Source organism: Ochotona princeps, chromosome 4, assembly GCF_030435755.1.
Source record: "Ochotona princeps isolate mOchPri1 chromosome 4, mOchPri1.hap1, whole genome shotgun sequence".
NCBI lineage: Eukaryota > Metazoa > Chordata > Mammalia > Lagomorpha > Ochotonidae > Ochotona > Ochotona princeps.
The window spans coordinates 35,696,688-35,719,520 of NC_080835.1; the positions used below are offsets into that span (position 1 = coordinate 35,696,688).

Genomic DNA, 22,833 nt, shown 5'->3' on the forward strand with positions numbered 1-22,833 from the left:
AAATAATTCAATTTTCTAAATGAAGGTCAGTAAATTAATACATACATATTGTATTAAACTCTGTAACTTCTAAGGAAATATATTTACTTCTCTAAAATATCATTTGTTTACTTGAAGATTTAAAGTAGCCTAACACTTCAGTAACATTTTTTCCAGGTAAGATAATAAGTAGTCTTTAAACCATTGTTGACAAAATGTCATCTTTAGTACTATTTTGTCTTTTCCTGAGAAAGAAAGAGAGAGAAAGAGAGAGAGAGAGAGAGAGAGAGAGAGAGAGAGAGAGAGAGAGAGAGAAAGAAAGAAAGAAAGAAAGAAAGAAAGAAAGAAAGAAAGAAAGAAAGAAAGAAAGAAAGAAATTTCACATTTACCTGGAAGGCTATCTGGGATTCTGATGGAACTTTAACAGGACAGTTTCAGGAACAAGCCCCTGCTATGATATTTATCCAATATTCTTCAATATATGAACTCTGTCATGTCATCTGATTTTGTTTCTTTATTTTCATATTTTAAAATGGCAGGATATGAATGGCTCAGTAGGTCTCTTTGTTCCTTTTCTTTTTGTCCCAACACTTCTTTATGGGAAAGAGATGTAAAGCTACACAGGAGAAGACCATAAAAAGGTGCGGAGGACTGGAAAGTTGATGGAACAGCCCAAGTCCAGTGCTTCATTCTAACCTGCAACACTTCATGATTTCCAATATTCTGATTCCACATGAACTTTCATTAATCACTTAAATGACCTTAGAAAGTAATACCCAGGGAGGACAGTGATACTCTGCAGACATCACCAAGAAGGCCTCTAAAAAAGTATATAAAAACTTGGAGTGAAAAAAAAATAATAAAGGGCTCCTGGACTCTAGCCCTCATCCCAGGTGAAAAGCGTGAAGTGAGACAGACACCCAGTTTTTTGTTCATTTGATCAGACGATTCTCTTAGCCTGTTCTGTTTTGTTCGACTCAGTCTCGCTTTGTTTCGGAAATTCAGGATGGACTCCCAAATCTTCTCTTAATTTATTGAGCTCAAATTCATGGAGAATCTTGACAGTCATTAACTTTTCTCGCTTGATTCTATCCACAACATCTTTTGGAACATCAGGTATCATCCAGGCCAATAGAAACTTAACCAAAAACACAATATGCTAGAGACAACGTAAAAAACAAATCCAAGACACAATTAGAACTGTCAATATCAGTAATTCCTCATAAATCATTACAGTTATTAAATACTGTGCTGAACATAGAAGTTACATTGGCAAAAACAAGGGATTCTATGAAAGTTCAAAATAGTTAATAATTTGTCAAATAGTAAGGAACTACCCTATGAAGTTCCATTAGAGGGAAAGAATCCTCAAGGCATACTGATACTTTAAAACAACATAATAAACAAAGACATTATAAACAAAAGCTCAGAATGGTATAGCATTTCTACAACAATATTAGAAAGATAAAGAAAATGAAGCAATGCTTTACAAACTGTCAGAAACATCTCAATAAAGTTAACAGGAAAATTTTCCAGGAAAATCGATTTCAATCCGAATTCTATACCAAATAATTACAAATAGGTAAAAAGGCATTTTTAATACGTAATACCTCAAAATTTAATTAGCTATACTTGTTTGCTCAATTACTAAGATATATGCTTCATCAAAATAAGCTATTCAAGAAAATATGAAAAACATAAATAAAAGGACAGTATTCAACCAGGAAAGTTGTAGGAGCTTAGGATGATCAAAAATTAAAAAGGAACAATAAAATGAATAAAGATGAACAGATTTTGATACAAAGTACTAAACTGAAAGAAGTAAACTGATTGACAACGTGTGAATGCAAGCTGTAAAAGAATGGCAGGGATAGAAATTATAAAAAAGATGTGTATTCACAGTATGATACATGGCATAGAGGTGATCAATATTTATAAAGCTATAATTTATAAAGCTATAAACTCCAAAATCACTACTTATCTATAATCTCTTACTCAAAATTCTGACAAAAATATTTCAGATCTGTGGGTGAGTAAATGTTTGTAGGGTAGATGTATCAAGATGTCTATAGTGGCACTCGTTGCCAAACACTTAAATATTTCTTCAACAAAATCAATCAATTGTGGGAAGTGCGGTAACCCAAAGTGAGACTGTTTCCCCCTATTGTTTATACCAAGAAGAATGAGTTTAAGAATTGAAATGCTTGCCTTTGGAGATTAGCATGAAATTGTATCTTTTACAGCCATATGGAATTCATTTTTTAAGCTGAGTTTTTTTTTTAATGACAAGACATGCTTCCTCCAAAACAACTTGTTGAGATAGTGCTAAACTTCTCATGAGCAAATACCTACAGAAATTGGAGAGTACAGAGTAACTGCAATGAATAAGAACAGCTTACTTCCATAACTATGATGAAGGTCATCTTGGCAGCAAGGACATGCCAGAATTGTATATTGTGCAGATACTTATTTGGATGATCAGGAGGATTTCTGTAATCTCTATACCTGAAAAATTTTAAAAAAAAAGCAAAGGAAAAAAATTAGTAGTGATAGCATCAACTTGTGAGACCTAGTTACAATGAATGTGCAAACAGGTTCATATATTCAGTTTCACACACTATACAACAGAAACCCCTTAATGGAGTGGCTGATCAGCTAATCACACTACTGCACTTTTTTCTCTATACCTCTGTCTATTTTCTAAGGATACAGAATTAAATCTAAGAAAGATAAATGCACATTTATTATGATCATTCCATGTAATCACAATAACAGTACTTTAAAACAAGGGACAGTTGTTGGCAAGAATTCTTGACATGACTGACATGATTTTCGAAGGCATTACCTCTTAATTTTGGCTGTTCTACCTTTCCCAGGATGACAGTTGACCTTTACCTTGCCAAATAAAAACCATACACTGCGTAAACTCTGGAATTGATATACTTCATTCATTGGGATTTTTATTTTAAATTTCAAGAATATCCTGTATTTTAGAAGACATTAAGGTAATGGACAATTTTAAACATACCTTGATGGGCAAACTAAATATCTATACAAAGAAAATGAAACCTGCAAGTGTCGAAGTCCCGTTTACCCACAGGTATAGTGTCATTTGGGAAATCAGCTATCAGGAACACGGACAAGCTATTGTTGACATATCCTTCCAAAGCATAAGTGCCATTTGCGTAAGCATAATAGTAGACTAAACGGGGAATGATGTCCGATGTAAATGCAACAATGAAAGCCTGAAGAACAAAGCAAAAAGAAGACCATCAGCTGCCAATCTCATTTAATGGGCTTACTCGTGTATTCCAGTTATTCATGTAAAACTATTATAAATTATACTTGTGAGTCTTTAGTCTAAAACATGAAATAGTTCATTTGTATTGTGTGACCAATATTCCCAAGTTTCATATCTGCAAAGTGACTAAGTTGAGAATGGAACCTAAGTGTATTTGCCTCCAAGAATCATGCTCTTTCCAACATACTTTGTTACTCTCTCATATTCTTTATGGTTTCATTCCTTAGTCAAATACAGCTGCAACAAATTCATAAGCTAGTGCTGTGTGTATGTTGTGTGTGTATGTGTGAGAAATTGATAGAGAAGAAACAGAGATAGAAAACCATGTGCTAGTAAACTAACCACAACTCAGCACAATTAATTTCAGTATTTGAGTTAATAATAATGACCTAGTTTCATCCTTTACTAAAATTTGGTATTACAAACAGCATGCTTCCTTTATGTTAGATAAGACCATTTAAATGCAACTCACCCTAACATTTACATTTTAGAACAAATTTAAGGTAGAAACTCCAATATAATACTGTTGAAATATATTTATCTGTTTCATTGATAGTCTTCTCTTTATTCAGGAGTAGAAATGCATATTGTAATGCAATTTCATTCCTGATATGATAGCCTCCATCATATAGTTCATGTACGTGAATATATGGATATACTAGTTCAACCTATATTTATCAATTTGTTTGGTATTTTGCATGAAGGTTGCCTTACATTAGAAAGAATATATGGTATTTTTCTTTTTAGGACTAGTTAACTCTGCATGATACACTTAAATAACACAACATTAAACTTGTAACTGTAATAAAGGACTATACTACCGTGCTAATGCGGAATGGGAGGTGGGAAGGGAAAATTGAGGCTAAAGGCAGACTTTTTGAAAAGATTTATTTATTTATTATTGGAAAGGAAGATATACAGAGAGAAGGAGAGACAGAGAGAAAGATCTTCTGTCCAATGGTTCACTCCCCAAACAATCTCAATGGCTGGAGCTGAGCCAATCTGAAGCCAGGAGTCAGGAGTCAGGAGTCACCACATGGGTGCAGGATCCCAAGGCTTTGGACCATCCTTGACTGCTTTCCCAGGCCACAAGCAGGGAACTGGATGGGAAGCAGGGACGCTGGGATTAGAACTAGTGATATACGGGATACCAGTGCCTTCAAGGCAAGGACTTTAGCCATTACGCTATTGCACTGGGCCCTCGGAGGGAAAAATTGGGAAGAAGTTTTGTATATAATAGAAAATAATAATAACAATAAAAAGTTAAGATAATGTTTACTTATGTCCCTGACTTTGGGTCTATTAATGCTTTTTATCATTCACCAAAAGAACTTGGATTTTTTTTTCCAAAAAAGTGACTTCCAAATAAAATTTTAAAAATTATTACAATAAATAGGAATATTATGGTGTCATAATTTCTTCCAAGGATTTCCTTGTTTGTTTTTTAACACATCAATTATTGACTTACTTAACAATTATATTATTTTGTTTTCTAATTATTACTTATATCTTATTTGTTGCTATTTTTATATTTTGTCTTACAAATGAAAACATTTATTTTTGTGGATTTTTCTGTAATTGTAATTTTAATTAATACTAACAGATTTTCATTTTAATTTAGCTGCCTAATAATTACAAATCTGTTTCCTATTTCCTGTTAGAAGTTTACTTAGAAATGTTAAGTAGTCACATTTTCTTTTTAATTGTGAAATATCTGCTTTAATTTGTAAAGCACATTTGAAGGTTAATGTGTACTTTAAAAATTTCTATTTTGTGGAATTTAGCTTCATAAGTGATCCAAACATAAAGTTCAAGGTAAAGCAAAAAAAAAAAAAACAGATTTTAATTTTATTTTGGTACAAAGAGATTGAAATCTATATGTACATGCCATCTTTAGAAAGTTAACAGAAATTACATTTATCAAAAATTACTCAGAATTTCAGTTCATTCCATATTCCCAGGCTGGATTCACTACTAATCATTTTGTTCAATAAGTAAAAAACAGGAGGACAACAGTTTCACTGGTATAAACATGGGTTAAAAATGACAGTCGTGGCCGGGAGTAACAGCTTAGTGACTTACATCCCTGCTATGCACGCACTGGGATTCCATTTGGGCACGAGTTCTTATTCCGACTTGCTTCACCTGTCCAGCTCCATGTTTCTGGCCTGGAAAAGCAGTAGAAGACAGCCCAAAGCCTTGGGACCCTGCACCCAAATGGGAGACCTGGTAAAAGCACCTGGCTTCTGGTTTCAGATTGGCTCAGCACTGGACTTTGCAGCCACTTTTAGGAGTGAACCAGCAGATGGAAGATCTTTCTGTCTCTCCTTCTGTCTATAAATCTGCTTTCCCAAGAAAAATAAATAAATCTTAAAAAACTGTGTCATGAAACTTTAATAGCAGTGACTTCAGAATGTGTGTATTTCTAAGATTTTGCATACAATAATTTTATCTATTGCTTAGTGCTTAAATTATTTAGGAATGTTTTGTACTTCCACCATGATGAAATCAATGCAGATAAAAACTGAGTTAACTGTCATTCATAATTCCCAATTCCTAAGGAAAAAAAAGATATAAAAATTACCCAACTCTAATAGGTTCACTTACATTAGTTGCAACAGAAAGAACAGCTATTGCTTGCAGAATATCTTCCCAAACACCTATGCTGTGAGCCTTAGCAGCTACAGGTCTCCTGTACTGAGTAGTAAGTTTCCAAGCATCCACTCGGATTGCTATAATATTATTCATGAGAGCAAGAAGAGGAGCCAAAGGAAAAGAGGCCACAAATAATGTGACAAATCCAAACTGAATAACTGGAGAGAGAGAATGGGGAGAGAGACAAAGTCATGACAAACTCATCACAGTGGAGAGCAAAGGGAACACTGGGTAATTCCTGCCACTTTCTCCATTTTGGAGTGACCACACAGGTAAAGCAATTGAAACCTCTTCCCATCCAACCACTTCTGTCTCCTCAGAGAAGGCATGCTGTCGTAGCTGCCTTCTAGAAATAAAAGGAGAAACTGGACATGCACAATTAAATCTATTTCTTCCTTGCTAGTCCTTTTGATCTACTTACCTGAAAAAGAAGCCATTCTCCTTAAGTGTTGTGTTTAGGCCTTATACTGATCTAATGTTTGGCATATGCTAATCCATGTCTCACAAAACTATATATTGTTTGAGATCAGGGAAAATCCATTTGTATGATTCCAGTAGCTGGCAAGAAAGTGTGTACATACATTATATATGGGCAAAACAATATAGATGTTCTGGAATCAGGTACTTGTTAAGGTCCTGACCTTCAATGGCGTCTTGACCTGTGTCCAAATACACTTAGCTGTTTCTGCTCATTAACACATGGGGGAGGGAGGGTTACAGAAATGTCAGCTGGCTTTTCTCCTGTTTTGTTTTGTAGTTTCTAGCAATGCTTGTTAAAAGAACTCAGAGATTGGGCTCGGCAGCATGGCCTAGCGGCTAAAGTCCTCGCCTTGAAAGCCCCAGGATCCCAAATGGGCGCCGGTTCTAATTCCGGCAGCTCCACTTTCCATCCAGCTCCCTGCTTGTGGCCTGGGTAAGCAGTGGAGGACGGCCCAATGCATTGGGACACTGCACCCGCATGGGAGACCCGGAAGAGGTTCCAGGTTCCTGGCTTCGGATCGGCGTGCATCGGCCCGTTGCAGTCACTTGGGGAGTGAATCATCGGACGGAAGATCTTCCTCTCTGTCTCGCCTCCGCTGTGTATATCTGGCTGTAATAAAATGAATAAATCTTAAAAAAAAAAAAAAGAACTCAGAGATTGACAGTTAGGCGTCTCACTGAATAAGAAAAACAACATATGAATGGGTTTTCATTAATGAAAGAAATAAAACAGTGTTCACTAATCCTCTATTTCAAAATCAATTCTGGATGTTTCAGAACTTCAATATGTTTTATTTTCTCATAAGACTATTCATTGTCTTCAATGATAAAGTTTGTAGCAATTCTATTCTTCCTTACTCTGTGTGCTGAACAAACAGAATATTGAGAGACTATTTTGTGGAAACTAAATGAATTTTACACATTCAGTTTTAATATACCTACTTAAAATCTCTGTGGGAAATGGAAAATTAACTAATCTATTTGAATTTCCAATAAAATGTCAAATAATGATAACTGCTGAAATGTTTCAATATTAGAAATAGTACATGCAAAATTTCAAGAATCAGTTGACACATTGTTGAGTCTTTCTAAACAGTAATCATTTTATAAGGCCTTAATTTTGATCTTCGAATTTTAGTAATAACTCTCAATACATGTATATATAAACTTGAAGTTTCACAAAAATTTTTTGTCTTATTATCTTATAAAGCAAAGAGTATCTGATTTTGTAACCAATTACTAAACACAAAAATTTTTCTTTAATTTAGGTAGGCAAATGTATGTATTAAACTAAATAATTATTAATGCTTTTTGCTCATCTCATTAATTTTATCATGACTTTATGCACCTTGAGAGATTAAACCAAGGAAACTCTACTCCTTAGTTTTACTAAAAAGTAGAGAAAGTTGCTTATGAGGAAATATTGAGCAAATATATGAGCAACTCCCAGCATTAACTCTTCAAATTTTGACTCAAAGTTTCTTCTCTGTTAAACCACTTGAATATTTTATGTATTTCCTGTGTTAAGTTTTGGTTTCCCTTCTTCTGGGTACTTTGAGAAGTTCATGAGAGAGGATTTAAATTTTGCTAAAAGATAATTGAAACCCATGCTATGCAATGACTATCTAAAAAAGTACATAGGGAAATTATATCACAAAAAAACTGCATGAACTTTTGTTTTTCTGTGCCAAAATAATCCACTGTCATTTTTCCATTTTAAAATTTGAGAGGCAGAAATGCACTGAGAAAAAGTGAGAGAAAACAGTTGCATCCATCTATTTACTGCCTACAATACAAGGGAATAGAGAACAAGAAGGCAAAAGTCAGGACTCATGATCCCCCATGTGAGTGCAGGGCCACAGCCATTTTATCCACCATTGCTGTCTTCCCAGGTGTAAGTTAGCAACAGTAATTTCACACTACAGATTTAAAATGCTCTGAATTGTTAGGCCAGCCACCTCCTAGTGCGTGAACATTTAGGAGTACCATTGCATTATTGGCTTCAGTCATTCTGGAATGAAAGATGCACACTTATTGCATCTAAGACATTGAAAATGTTTTTCAACCTACTCTTTTAGCTATTACTGAGATAAGCAAAAAAGAAAAAAAAACACAACCATTTGCATTAATTTGAAGAAAATGTTGAGAAGTCATTAATACTTGATTTGGTTCTACAACACTCAAATTATAGGAAAAAATATTTCAAAGATTGTCACACTGGGATAAATTTTATCCTGTATTCTAATTTGTAAAACAGAGAAATTCTGAGGCAGTCACCATAGCCGTGTAACCATTTTGTCATATCCATGTATGACAAAATAGTTTTCAAAATATTTCTCCCAGATTCATCTGACTCATCTCTATGTAACCCTTTCCAATGTTAATAAAATAAATCCTTACTTTATTCTGATTTAATCAATATTTAAACACTGGTTAAAAATTACCTGTTTCTAGGTATTCATAGAATAACCCAAGATGCCCAAAACTTTCAAGGTCATGATCCTGTTCCCATCGACTGTATAGTTTTTCAGAGTTGGTGCGAGTTCTTCGTCGTCTCCACCAATTCAGTACCAAGCTGTTGAAAGGATCAAAGAAAATACATGTAATAAAGCAAAAGAGAGATAGCTAGCTTCATGCTACATCTTACATACAAATTCCAAAGGTAAATTCTACTATGTTTTAATAATTTTGTGTACATCAGTTCATCAGAATGTAGTTGTAACTCTCTCAGAGTTACCCACCCTCGTTCCCGATTCTATGGACCAATAATCAATCATTTTGTTACATTTATTCACATGTAAGGATTAACAATTAGAATGTGTTGCATCATTAATGCGGTGAAAAAATGCTGTACTCAGAGTCACTTACCTGTATGGTAGCAACACTAGGATCTCTGTAAACAATAGCATCAATAAGAGCTGACTCTGTCACTACCTACGTTAAAGTGTCATGAATAAAATGTTACTGCCTACTGCATTTATTTGTTTATTTATTTAAGATGAAATATCAGAAGCAGCTGAGGGGTCAGAAGGTGGGTGATCTATGGAGAGAATATGTTCTGTAGGGCAACTTTTCAAAATATTTCTCCCAGATTCATCTGACTCATCTCTATGTTTTGTGTCTTACAAGTCTTTGGTGTTCAATAAATGGTATGATTTCTTATTGTTACAAATGTACACTGCTATAATCATGTGATAAGCACATCACATATTGTGTAGGCATTGTTTCTGTAGTGTTGACATCATCTTCATTATCATATGTCACAATCACCTGGATTCAGAATCATTTTGGCAATTTTACTGCTTGTCAAAGAATGAACAACTGGAATCATAATGTCCAAGTTAAAGATTTCCTTGATGTCTAGTTCTTCCTGCTTACAGTGACACTGAAGATATATTTTTGCCTGTGTACGGAAGTCAGGCATCATTTATTGTTTTCCACTGGAAATGTGAAGTGCTTCAAAATCACCCCCTTGTTAATCATTATCACTGAACAGTCTTGTGCCAATGGCTGTGCTGAACACACATAACAATGTCTTCAGTTATTGTGGTTGTTAAACACACAAACACACACACACACAAACTATTGCAGTTTGATGATGTATGATTATTTTTAAATTAACTGTAAATAAATGAAATGGACATCTTTTCATTTGATTAATTGTGTCCCTTACCTATATTCCTACTGAACCACAGTCTTTTTACTTGTGGAACCTCTTAGTTACTGGAGCATTAAGCATGTAAGTGAAGGAAAGAAGCAAGGAAGGAAGGAGAAATGGAAGGAAAGAAGGAAGCAAAGAAAAAGAAGGAAGGAAGGAAGGAAAGAAAGAGAGGAAGGAAGGAAGAAAATAAATAACTAAATAAATAGTGGAAGGAAGGTAAACAACATTGTATTCTTAAAATTATATTTGTGACTCACATTGAATCTATTCTCTTTGTATTAATATCACATTAACATGAGACTTAATTTTAAAATGATTTGAGATTTTGAAAAACATAAATGGTCAGAGTCTTACGGAATAAATTATCCTGTGTTAGTACCAGAAGACGCTAAATTCTGGCACTGTCATTAGCAGATCAAGGTTTTAGGATTCCATGATTCTTTGTCTTTATACTGAGGAAGAAAAATTTTATTTTATATTAGAAATCAACTGTTATTTAAGTTTTGATCAATTCTCTTTTGATAATAGATTGTTTAATGAATGCTATGTTTTTGGATTAGAGAGGTGTCCTTTCACACACCTGAAAGCTCTCCACTATTTCATTTATTACCATTTTTATGTTTAGATGACTTGACAATAGTTTCTCAAAATATAATTTTCAGTAATTTTCAGAAATCATATGAAACATGTATTATAATCTATAGAAGATATAACATTTACAGTTTCCAGTGGAATAATCACAAGGATTGGGAATGATTAATTGTCCAACTTATCTCACTCAATAGAGATGCATATATAAAAGCATATATTAAAGATATCAAATTGTACTATATAAGCATATACAGTTATGTCAATTATAATATTTTTTAAAATTTACTAGCCATGGAATTTAATTAATTAATAAAAGGCATTATTATTGTCTTTTAAAGATTTATTTTACTTCTATTGGAAAAGAGAAGAGACAAAGAGAAAGATCTATCTGCTGGTTCACTCCCCAAGTACATGCAACAGCCAGAGCTGAGCCAATCTGAAATCATGAGTCAGTGGCTTCTTCGGGGTCTCCCACCTGGGTGTGAGTTCCCAAGGCTTTGGACTGTCCTCAACTGCTTTCTCAAGCCACAAGCAGGCAGCTGGATGGAAGTGGAGCAGCCGGGACACGAACTGGCACCCATATGGGATGCCGGCACATGCAAGGCAAAGATTTAGCCACTATGTGATTGTACTAGCCCTATGTTTAAAAATTTTTAAAGATTTATTTATTTTTTGGGCACGGTTCAGTGGCCTAGCAGCTAAAATCCTCGCCTTGAAAGCCCCGGGATCTCATATGGGTGCCGGTTCTAATCCCGGCAGCTCCACTTCCCATCCAGCTCCCTGCTTGTGGCCTGGGAAAGCAGTGGAGGACGGCCCAATGCATTGGGACACTGCACCCGCGTGGGAGACCTGGAAGAGGTTCCAGGTTCCTGGCTTCGGATCAGCGCGCATCGGCCCGTTGCGGCTCACTTGGGGAGTGAATCATCGGACGGAAGATCTTCCTCTCTGTCTCGCCTCCGCTGTGTATATCTGGCTGCAATAAAATGAATATATCTTTAAAAAAAAGATTTATTTATTTTCATTGGAAAGTCAGATTTACAGAGAGAAAGATATTAGGTCTGCTGGTTAAATGGCTAGAGCTGAGCTGATCAGAAGCAAGAAGCTTCCTCTGGGTCGCCCAAGTGACTGCAGCGTCTCAAGGCCTTGGGTCATTCTCTGCTACTTTCCTGGGCCATAACAGGAAGCTCGATGAGAAGTAGAACAGCTTGGACATGACCTGATGCCCATACTGGATCCTGGCTCATGCAAGGCCAGGATTTTAGCCAATGAGCCATCGTGCCAGGCCCAAGGCAGTAAGGCAGTATTATCTTAATGACTCCTTTACTGTGTACTAAAAAGTCAGTGTTCTTAACGGACTTAATCATTTTCCAATGAAGATACTACAATCATAAAAATAATTCTATCATCTTAGAGGAAATATCTCATGATTACTTAGACAAAAATGTGTAAGTTATACATACGGGAAAATCGCTTCTTTAATGTTTCCAAAAATTTGTCTCCCAGTCATTATGATGGTCAACTGTGTGGTCAATTCTATCAGACAGCCTGCAGGATCACACTATTAGCAAGAAAAAGGACAGCAAAAGCAAATAAAAAGAAGACATTAATGAAGACAAAAATGTGATTTTGCAACAAATAGAGACATTCCAAACCAAATGGCTAAAATTTCAAGTTTATGCTTAGAATAGACATTATGGAGATGAAAGAGATACTTACACCAGCATTTCCAAGTTGAACCATAAACCAGTCAGAATATCTGTATTAGATTCACTTCTGCACTTTACTACAAACACAGATTTCTGGCTCTCTCAATAAATTATCAGTTTTGCATCTGTGTTAGGGTTAGGGCTTGGCATGCTTTCCATGTAATCTGTATTTGCAGCCACATTTGGAAACAGCTAATTAGTCTAACTCTTCACCTCACAGTGGAACCTTTCATCTGCAAGGTAATTGTTGCTTCTTTGCAGGAGACCTTCAGTAATAAAAAAAGCAGTTCATATTTCATAGCTGACAGCAAAATTCTGGGAACTGTAACGTTTATCACGTGGCAGGCTTTATGTGTGCACAGTGTTAGTGCCAGGGCTTCTTCAGTTTTTAAAGTTTGATGTATTTATTTGAAAGCCAAAATGAACAGAGAGAAATCATCTTCTTTCTGCCGGTTCATTCTCCAAATGGCCTCAACCGCCAGAGATGGCCTGGTCTTAAGTCAGTGGTCAGGAAATTCCTCTGGGTCTCCCATGTGGGTGGCAGGGGGTCCAAGGACTTGAGTCATGTGTCCTTTGCTTTCCCAGGACCATTAGCAGAGAGATGGTCCAGAAGGGGAGCAGCTAGAATTTGAACCAGTTTCCATGTCAGATGTCAGCGTCACAGCAAGTGACTGCCTGCTACCCAACAACACAAGCCCCTAGACCTCTCTTGCAACTAGGTGGCACATCTGAGCGTGGTCTTAGGCACCCACAAAGCATTTAGTGATTACTGAATTATTGATGTCACATACCTTCCTTCTCAAAAAATCCTTACCTCTTCACTTCTCCAAGTATTGAACAAGTATATGTATTCTCCAGGATAGCCCACAAACTTTCCTTTAAAGAAAGCTACGTAGAAGCAGGAAGAGTAATAATTCACAAACTGAAACAGGAACATCTTCAAGGTCAGACTGCTCTCATATTCCTGGTAAGTTCGAGGAATTTCTGGCAATTTAAAAACACCAAGACTTAAGTACTATCCTGTTTTCCTTGAAATTTTAAAATGTTTGATTTTACTTATTTAAGAAATTTTGAGAATCAGAGAGACACGGAATGTTCCCATCTGTTGGTTCACTCCAAAAAATGCCAGGAAAGGCAAAGGCAGGACCAGGCCAGATCCAGGAGCTTATAACTCAATCCAGGTCTCCCAGGGGAAAGGCAAGAACCTAACCACACTCTTCACATGGTGCCTTCTGGGAAGTGTATTAGCAAGAAGCTGGAATCAGGACCAGAGCAAGGACTCAATCTCATGCACTCCAGTATGAGACATGGGCATCTCAGCTGACATAACTGTGAGGCCAAACACCCACTCTTCATGTACATACTACTGCTTTCTTTTTTACTTATTTTTGCTTTTTTCTTGAATTTTCTACGTCCTGGGACAAGTAAACATCTAGTCACAGTATTCTGAGATTGTACAGAAATATGCCTCACTCTGGTCAAAGCAGATTAAGGATTTGTGCTTTTTATCAAGACTTTTGGATTAATTCAACTACTGGAATGGCTTAGAAAACAGTCAATATTGGGCCTGACACAATGGCCTGGCAGCTGAAGTCCTCAACTTGAACGTGCCAGGATCCCAAATGGGCCCTGGCTCTAATCCCAGTGGCCCTACTTCCCTTCCAGCTCCCTGCTTGCAACCTGGAAAAGCATTCAAGGACGGCCTGAAGCCTTTGGACCTGCATCCACATTGAAGATCCGGAAGTGGCTTCAGGTTCCTGGCTTTGGATTGGCGCAGCTCCGGCCGTTTTGGTCACTTGGAGAGTGAATCATTGGATGGAAGATCTTCCCCTCTGTCTCTCCTCCTCTCTATAGATATCTGACTTTATAATAAAAAAATAAATCTTAAAAAAGCAGTGAGTACCCCATTCAGAGGAGTATTAAACTTCTCAGGGATTTTTCCCAGTTATAATATAGAATGCAAATCTATTTAAGTCAGAAGAAATTTGTGCAAACATCAAAACACTATATGGTATGTCTAAATATGTCAGCTCTCTTTATTCGTACTGATTTCAGTCATGTTTGTCAAGGGAAATGATTTCTAACTAAGCTGTGTTTTCCTCTTATGAATTAAATGGCCACTTCGAGTTTGAAACTAGCGTGATGCTAAATGGTGGGAGAAGTACAACCTATCTTCCATTTCTACTTATGATGGATTTTAAAGACAACAAAATATTAAATTCCAGTCACATCACACTAGATCATCATAAAGCCGGGAAGAGTAAGGTAACATTTTTTTGAGCTTACTCTCTCCCAACAGCATGAGTTAATACGCATCCACGGAAGCACCCAAAAATTAACAAATTATTCCAGGGGCACAAACAATTCCTTCATTTTGAGGAAGTTGTAGTATACTCCTACACAGTCTCTGATGTGAATTTGAGTGATTCTTCTCATTGAATAAACCTGGGACTGTTGAGGTACTTTCAAAAGCAGTTCATCTGCTGTACCTTTTTTTTTTTTTGACTGATGACAGCAGAGGAAAAAAGATATAAAATAAAATAAAAATTCTAAATAGTATATAATGGAGTCGAATCAACAACATGTCTGTTTTTGTGTTTCAGTGAGCATGACATCACTGCACAGTGTTGAAGGAGCGACATGGGCTCCTATGGTAGGATGCTCGGAGAAGAGGCTGAGCCTCGAGTTGCACAGCTCTTGTCCTTTGTCTAGGTTGCCTGTGGAAAGACCGAAAGCACTTGTGCACTAGGCTCTCCGGGATTGCATCCTTCTCTTCACCTGTGACTTCCGTTCACCATCCCACTGAACCTTAACAAGAATTTCAATATCATGACAAAATCATCCAGGTGCTTGAAGATAGCAACTGAGACAATAAAATCACTGTTTTTGAGTTTTGAATTTTTCAGGATTTCTTTTGTTCTATTTTTCTCATCATTTCTTCCGAAGTCAAATACATTTTAAGAACCATACATATGATACACAAATTATCTATGTTTAGAGAAAATTGAGGATTATACATAGAATTTAGACCAACCCACCAGAGGATGTTAAAACAAGAATACTCAAAAAAGGCCAATAGAGTAAAAATTTTCTTCTCTTTTTTGGGGGGGGCTTTCATTATAATGGCCTATATATGGCTTTTAGGGGACCCTGGAATATCAGTCTATAGGTCTACCCACACAGAATACTCCCTGGAAATGTACACACAGAAAATGAACACCCCAGAAGACGATTCAGAAAATGAAAATATAGCATGACTAGGAACCCATTTTCAGGGACATATTAGTGATTTGGCTAGCTTACCCATTTTTGTAATCCAGGCAGATATCTTTTCATAAAAGAAATTCAAGATCAAGATGACTACAAAGTTCAAGCATGATCCTGTAAGTGCTGTGGTTAACTGGGGAGTAAGGAACCTTCTGACAGGCTCCAAGGTCGCCTCGCTCTGAATAAAACTGGCAAATATACCAAACACTGACAGGCGGTACACAATTACAGCTACCATGCAGGCGACGACAAGAGTCATCTATGGAAGGGAAACAAAGAATTGGTCACCTTTGTCTCTGCATTTCCTTGAGGTATTTGTGTGTGTGTGTGTGTGTGTGTGTGTGTGTTTGTGTGTATGTGCGTATCTGAAACACACTATTTTCTTCATCTCATTGTACTAAGCTTATCAGCTCACATAGGCAAAGCAAATTAAGACATTCTCTCTTACTACAGATGACACAAAATGAAAACTAGCAAGTTAAAATGTTTTCGTTATCCTCTAGACTAAGCCTCTACAGGGATTGGCAAGTTACAGTCGGAAGGCCACATCCTATCACAGCCTCCCCTCCTCTTCTATAGATGGTCTTTAAGCTTAAATTTTATTTCTGTGTTGATAAGTGTCATAAATAAAATTTGATACAATTATTTGCCCTCTGATCATTTACAGAAAAATTAGCTGGTCAAATTTTGCTTACAATTAAACAGAATGGATGTACTTACTTTTCAAAGAAAAATTTATTTAAGGATTTAATTTTCCTTGGAATGTTGTCTTTAGTATTATTTTAAGATTAATTTATTTTTATTGGGAGGCAGATATACATAGAAAAGAGATATGTTGCTGATTCACTCCCCAAATGGCTGAAATGGCTGGAGTTGAACTGGTGCAAATGCAGGAGCCAGGATATTCTTCCAGATCTCCCATGCAGGTGCTCTACTGCTTTCCCAGGCCACAAGTAGGGAGCTGGATGGGAAGTGGAGCAGCCAGGATACAAATCGGTATTCGTATGAGATGCCAGTGCATGTAAGGCGAGCATTTAAGCCATTAGGCTATTGCACTGGACCCTGTATGTTTAGTAATTCAAGTATTTATATAGAGTCTGTATAAATTTAGTGTAGTTCCTACATTACAAAACTATACAAATAAATTTTATATAAATGTTTGGAAGGTTTTATTCTAAAAATTGAGGAATGTGAAACAAATAGGAAAGAGCAAGACACAAAAAAGCAGATTATTCATTCTGGTACCATATTAAAGCTTTCTCTCAAAAAACATCCCAAATTGATTCTTGTCTCTCTTTTTATACTATCTCATCTGTTCAATGTTTGCTAAGCAATCTTAGAAAACATGCTTCTACTAAAGCCAAGATAAGAACATTAATAGCTTTAACAAGAATTGTTCAAGATGAAAAATAAAGGAAAAATGTACTGTTTACACTAAACTATTATTTGCAACATTTAATGAATTATACTTCTCATGTTAAGACTTCAGAGGGTAACACCACCCAATTGCCACATTTAAAGCCAAGAGTGAAGAGAACACCAAGATGCAAAATTTGTGTGTTGGGCATGGCGGGGTGTAGGATAGCAGAGGACAGGAGACGCTTATAGATTAAAATCATAGAGAACTCTTACAGCTAAGTGGCATAGATAAAAATTCCTCCTAAAAGGCATGTACTAATTAAATTGTCCACCTAGTATAACAATCGTCTTTTGCATATTTCATTGAGGAGCAAATTTAATTTTATGAATTGATTATTCATTTTTGGTAGATTTTTATAGTGAAGATAAACTAAACTAATGGTCTTCCTGAAACTAACCAGAGATTACAATGAAAGTAGATTTGTTACTCTATTTTGCTTACAATTTACTAATTAATGAAGTGTTGCATGCACTTTTTTTTCTTCTTAACAGGTCTGTTCTTAATGTTTAATTATAGAAAGTCTATGTAAGTTACCATTTATTTTAGATAAGAAGTGTTATCAAGATAAAAAAAACACAAGAAAGGGTAGGACAGGGGATAGCTTAAGAGTCATTGGCTTTTGGATTTTTACATATCAATTCCATAAAATTGGTTCTTTCTATTTTAGTAAACAGATAAAACTGTTGAGGTAATCCTGTAGAACAGCTTTTTAGGAAGAGGGCAATGTTGAACAGAGAACTCACCCATAATGTCACCGTGGCTCCTGATAAAACATACCATGGTATACGACTCCATAGAGGCATGTGAGGTTCCATTTCCTGTAAGGGTAAAAACAGTCAGAGACAAACTGGACATCTGTTCTCAAAGCTGGAGCTCCAAACAGCAGTCAAAAGTCATACAGCCAAGCTGAAGGACACCCACAAGTAAGAAATTTCAGGACTCAGATTACCACACACATTATAAGAGACATAATGGACCCACATTATTTCTCCAGTTTTAGCGGATGGTTTTATAGATAAAAGCAACTACATCAAAACCTGATGGCTGCTGTTTGCAGGAGGATAATCTTAATGGCACAGCTTAATTGCCAATCAGATGAAGAACATTGCTCTACAGGATGTTAAACTGGATGTTCTCTTCATAAATTTTCTTATAGATTCATTTACTTATTTATTTGAAAGGCAGTGTGATGGAGGGCAGCCAGGGCTGGGTCAGGCCAAGGTCAGGAGTCTGCAACCCTAGCTAAGTATTTCAGATCACTTCTACTACTTTCCTAGACACAAAAAAAGGAATATAGATTGGAAATGAAGCAGCCAGGAATCCAACTGACACTCTGACATGAGATGCCAACATTGTGAGCAATGGCTTAACTCCCTGCCCGGCTTGCTTTCATGTCTTTGTATAGCTGTGTATTCCCACATAGTTCAGGAGCCTCAACTTCTCAACATTTGGGTTTTAATACCACTAATGGAAAATGAAGTTACAACAGCTGAGAATCATAACACATCAAGACACAATTTATTTACCCCAGGGAAGACTGACACACAGTAAATGAGTTGTCAGGAACAATTTGAAATCATGTAATTTTAGAGATTTTCAGGAGGACTGAATGCAAAGAGAACTCTCAAAAGAGAAAACAGAGCCTCCAAGACCTCCATAGAACTTCAGAATTGTATTGTGTATATTCATGTCTACAGATTCAACGCATGTATGTCCTCATGTCAAGGTAGGCTTGTTTGTGGATGTGTGTGTGGTGTGAGTCCCTGTAGGTGTGTTCTCTTAATGCAGAACCAAATGTGAAAATTCTGACTAAGCACCACAGAATTGTTGCAATTAGAAATAAATCTATGTATTTAAAAAGCATTAAGTTTACATGAAGTAGATGATTGACAATGAACCATTACATAATTATTTTCAAGTAGTTTCACATGTAAACATTCAACATAGGTCTATATGTTTCCTGTTAAATTTTGGAAAGCCAACTGACATTTTTTAATCTCAAAATAAGAATAAATGAATATTGTTGTTATTGTGTCAATATTTTAAAAATATATCTCATATACCACCCAAACTGTTGCTGCATTTTTTTCTGGAGATGTTTTTCTTTATTCATTAATTGTGTGTGTGTGTGTGTGTGTGGTTTTGACACAGTAGTTACAACACATCTTGGGATGTAAGGCATACTATACAGGAGTAGCAGTGTGAGCACCAGCTTTAACTCCAGTTCCACCTTCTTGGTACATTACCCTGGAATGGCTTGTATCCTGGGATGGCTTGTGCCCAGGAATGGCTTGTACCCTGGGATGGCTTGTACCCTGGGATGGCTAAGTGGTTGAGTCATTGGTATCCTTATGGTGAACCTGGATTCAGTTTCAGCTTCTTGACTTTGGCTAAAGACAGCCTGGATTACTGTGATATTTGGGGACTAAACCAGTAGATGGAAGATATTTCTCTGTTTTTCTACCTTTCAAATAAAATGCAAATATTAAATAAGAATATTTACAGTGAATTCCTAAACTATGAAAAGAATTTTAATGTCACACCAAAAATAGTGTCCTTAACAGAGCAGAGTTGTACTAAAAAACAGTGTTTGAGCCATGCTACATTTTGTTTTTTAATAGCAGTGAGTAACACAGTGATAACAGATCATGAAAAAATTGGGTCTTCATAATGTATGCCCAAGATTTGGATCTTTAAAGACAAAATCCTTTCCAATCTCATATGGTAAATTGAGGAACCAAGAAATCAAATAAATGTCTCAAAAACATATGGCCATTTTTGCAGGTAAGCATTCTGAATTCTGGATTTATCTGCCATCAGCATATAGCAAGAAATGAATTTCCTACTATAATAAATCATAAAGGATTATGTGAAGAAAATTGCATCTAATAAAATAATCACGAATCCACTATCTTAATCCAACTATTTTGATTTTGCATATTAACTTAGTATCATTTCCATGTCTATTTATTAATGTACACAGCTTGCCATATACACAGTATTAAAATTACATAGGCCATGTTACGATGTCTTCAATTTGCTTTAAAATATACTACTGGCATAAATAAGAGGGGGTATAAAAGAAACAAGTGTCCATGAACTAAAAATGATTTAGAGCTGAATAACAGATCCATTTATAGATTTCATTATACTACTCTTTGTAAGTGAAGAAATTTGTATGGTTTGTGTGTTGGGCAATATTTTCTAGGAAACTAAAATATGTATTGTCATTTAAAAGACAACCTATAGCAAGCGTCTATTAAAATAAGCTTCTCCTTTCTCTGTTTATGAATTTACCCTAGTAACCGTATTCATTTTCCTCTGTTTACACATAGCTTCAAACTCGGGTCTCAGTTGAAGCTGCTGCTGTTCCTCCTCAAAGTCCACTAAGTCCCATTGGTACTCCAGTGTGGCTTGTCGCTGTTTCCAAAACTCCAGCACTAGTGTGACTACAGCAGAGATATACACAAAGACAGACACAATCAAAAGATGGAGAATAAAAGTTAATAATATCCAAAATACTTCTTCCACTTCTCCAACTACTTTGGCTGTGTGACAGTTCATATTTTTCAGGTGGCTTTTCTGTCACTGTTAATGCTTTTAAGACAATTACCAATTACTACTGTTGGAATGATACGATATAGTTAACACTGAAATAATTCATGTGAAAATTTAAGTTCAATTCTTGGTGATTGAGGAAGGATTTTTCGTTTCAGCTTTATTTCTGTTTGATAATCTGCTTATTAAGCAATAAGAATTTTTACATGTGTCTCTCACTAAAATTACTCTAGGCATTAATTTCAATTTCACAAGGTATACTAAAGGAAAGCAAAATTCCCCAGCACAATTTGTCACTCTGTCCTCTTCCTTTCCATCCACTGCTCTTCTTTCCCCTTCATTCCTCTCTGATCTCCCTTTCATCTTTCCTTCAATCCTTATCCTTCCATATTTTCTTTTACTTTCTTCCCTCCTTCTCTTATTGCATACATAAGTTCAACTCTTAAGACAATCGCATATTTACAGAAACTACATAAAGTAGAAAGTATAGAATTTTAAAAAAAATTTGACAAAACCAACACATTCATGCAATTCAGCATCAATATCAATACCAGGACACGATTAACACCCCACAAATCTCCTGTATAATACTTCTAAGACAAACAAGTAATTAGTAGCCCAGCTTCCAATATCATAGTTTTTTTCCTGTCTGAGCTTACACAAGTGGTATCATGCAACCAGTACCTATTTGTATGAACTGTTCTCAACCAGTTTTGCACGCAATTGTTCTTATATGTACCAAAAGTTCATTTATGTTCACTACTGTATGCTATCACATTGTTTCATTAAATCATGTATTTTTTTCTCCCTTCCTTACTTGATGTACATTTAAGGGCTTTCTTTTTTTTTTTTTTTTTTCTTTTTTCAGCCACTTTGGGAGTGAACCAGTGGGCAGAAGATCTTTCTCTCCTTTTCTCTATAAATTTGTCTTTCCAACAACAAAAAAAATTAGTTGGAAGATTTCTTCTTCTCTTTTCTGGATTTGAATTTAAACTTCTCTTCAGGTCTTAACTGCCAAGCAGAAATGACAATAACACCCCTCTAATTTTGATGTTTTTTCACACGGATCAAACAATTCCTCCCTAATTTTGAAATGCACATATTTGTGTTTATTACATATTCTTTTCCATTTTATTTCGGAGACACACACACACATGCACAAATAAATGAGAGGTCTTCCTTTAGCTCATTTATTCACTCAATGCTTGCAATACTTGGGGCCAATCTAGTCTGTAACTAGAAGCTAGGAACTGAATCTAGGCTTCTCATGTAAGTAGCAGGGACCCAAATCACTGAACAATCACTTGCTGTCTTCTTGGATGTGTATTAACATAAACATGGTTGGAGTCAGAATCAGGACTTGAACCAATATGAGACAGATTGTCTCTAGTTATATTTGGAAAGGAAAAGGCCCATTTTCCTTTGAGTTTCCAAGTGTGTGTGTATAATATATATATATGTATAATATATATAATATATATGTGTGTATATATATTATATGCACATAATATGTGTGTATATATAATATATGTGTATATATATATATATATATATACATTTTGCTGAGTTATTCTTAAAAATATAGTAAAAATCTACTTTCCTTCCTGACAGAAGTAAGAATTATAAGACATTCAACTTCCCACTAAACAGAAAAACAAAGAAGTACCAGGTTCAACATTTATAAAATTAAGATGAACTCTACTTTCTACATGGGATTTTAAATAAACAGAGGTAGAATATAGAATGAGAAATAGAACCATATACGGTGGATTTAAACTAAAATACTACTTGGTAGTTCTCAATAGTTTATCTTTTTATTATAAAAAGATTTGATAATTTGAAAGAGTTACAGTCAGGAAGGGAGTGAGAGAGATGATAGAGGGGGAGAAGGAGAGAGAGAGAGAGTTGGAGAAAGCATGATGGAGAGAGATGGAAAAAGAGAGAGAAAAATCTTCCATTGCTAATTCAGTTTCCCAAATGGCCACAAAGTTCAGAACTGAGCCAGGAGCCTGGGTCTTCCATGTGACTGCAGGGGCAGAAACACTTGAGTCATTATCTTGCTGCTTTTTTTAATATATATTTTTATTAATTATTTTGCATTATGTGACAGTTTCATAGGCTCTGGGAATCCCCCCACCCCAGGATGCTGGAAAGGAAGTGGAACAACCAGGCCTCAAACAGGTACCCACAAGTGATGCCAAACATTGTGGTTAGC

General features: G+C 35.8%; 1 protein-coding gene across 1 annotated transcript in view; it reads right to left on the minus strand.

Annotated features, from left to right (window-relative positions):
- Nucleotides 1-261: 261 nt before the first annotated feature.
- ANO5 (anoctamin 5) overlaps nucleotides 262-22,833 on the minus strand; it is a 70,516-nt gene continuing 47,944 nt past the window's right edge. The window contains exons 12-21 of the mRNA XM_058662475.1: nucleotides 20,358-20,509; nucleotides 17,804-17,878; nucleotides 15,677-15,899; nucleotides 13,188-13,357; nucleotides 12,128-12,225; nucleotides 8,860-8,990; nucleotides 5,888-6,093; nucleotides 3,049-3,224; nucleotides 2,379-2,484; nucleotides 262-1,138 (exon numbers count right to left, since the gene is read on the minus strand). Of these exons, the coding sequence (XP_058518458.1) occupies nucleotides 920-1,138; nucleotides 2,379-2,484; nucleotides 3,049-3,224; nucleotides 5,888-6,093; nucleotides 8,860-8,990; nucleotides 12,128-12,225; nucleotides 13,188-13,357; nucleotides 15,677-15,899; nucleotides 17,804-17,878; nucleotides 20,358-20,509 (1,556 nt within the window). The 3' untranslated portion in view covers nucleotides 262-919. The remainder of the gene's footprint in view (nucleotides 1,139-2,378; nucleotides 2,485-3,048; nucleotides 3,225-5,887; nucleotides 6,094-8,859; nucleotides 8,991-12,127; nucleotides 12,226-13,187; nucleotides 13,358-15,676; nucleotides 15,900-17,803; nucleotides 17,879-20,357; nucleotides 20,510-22,833) is intronic.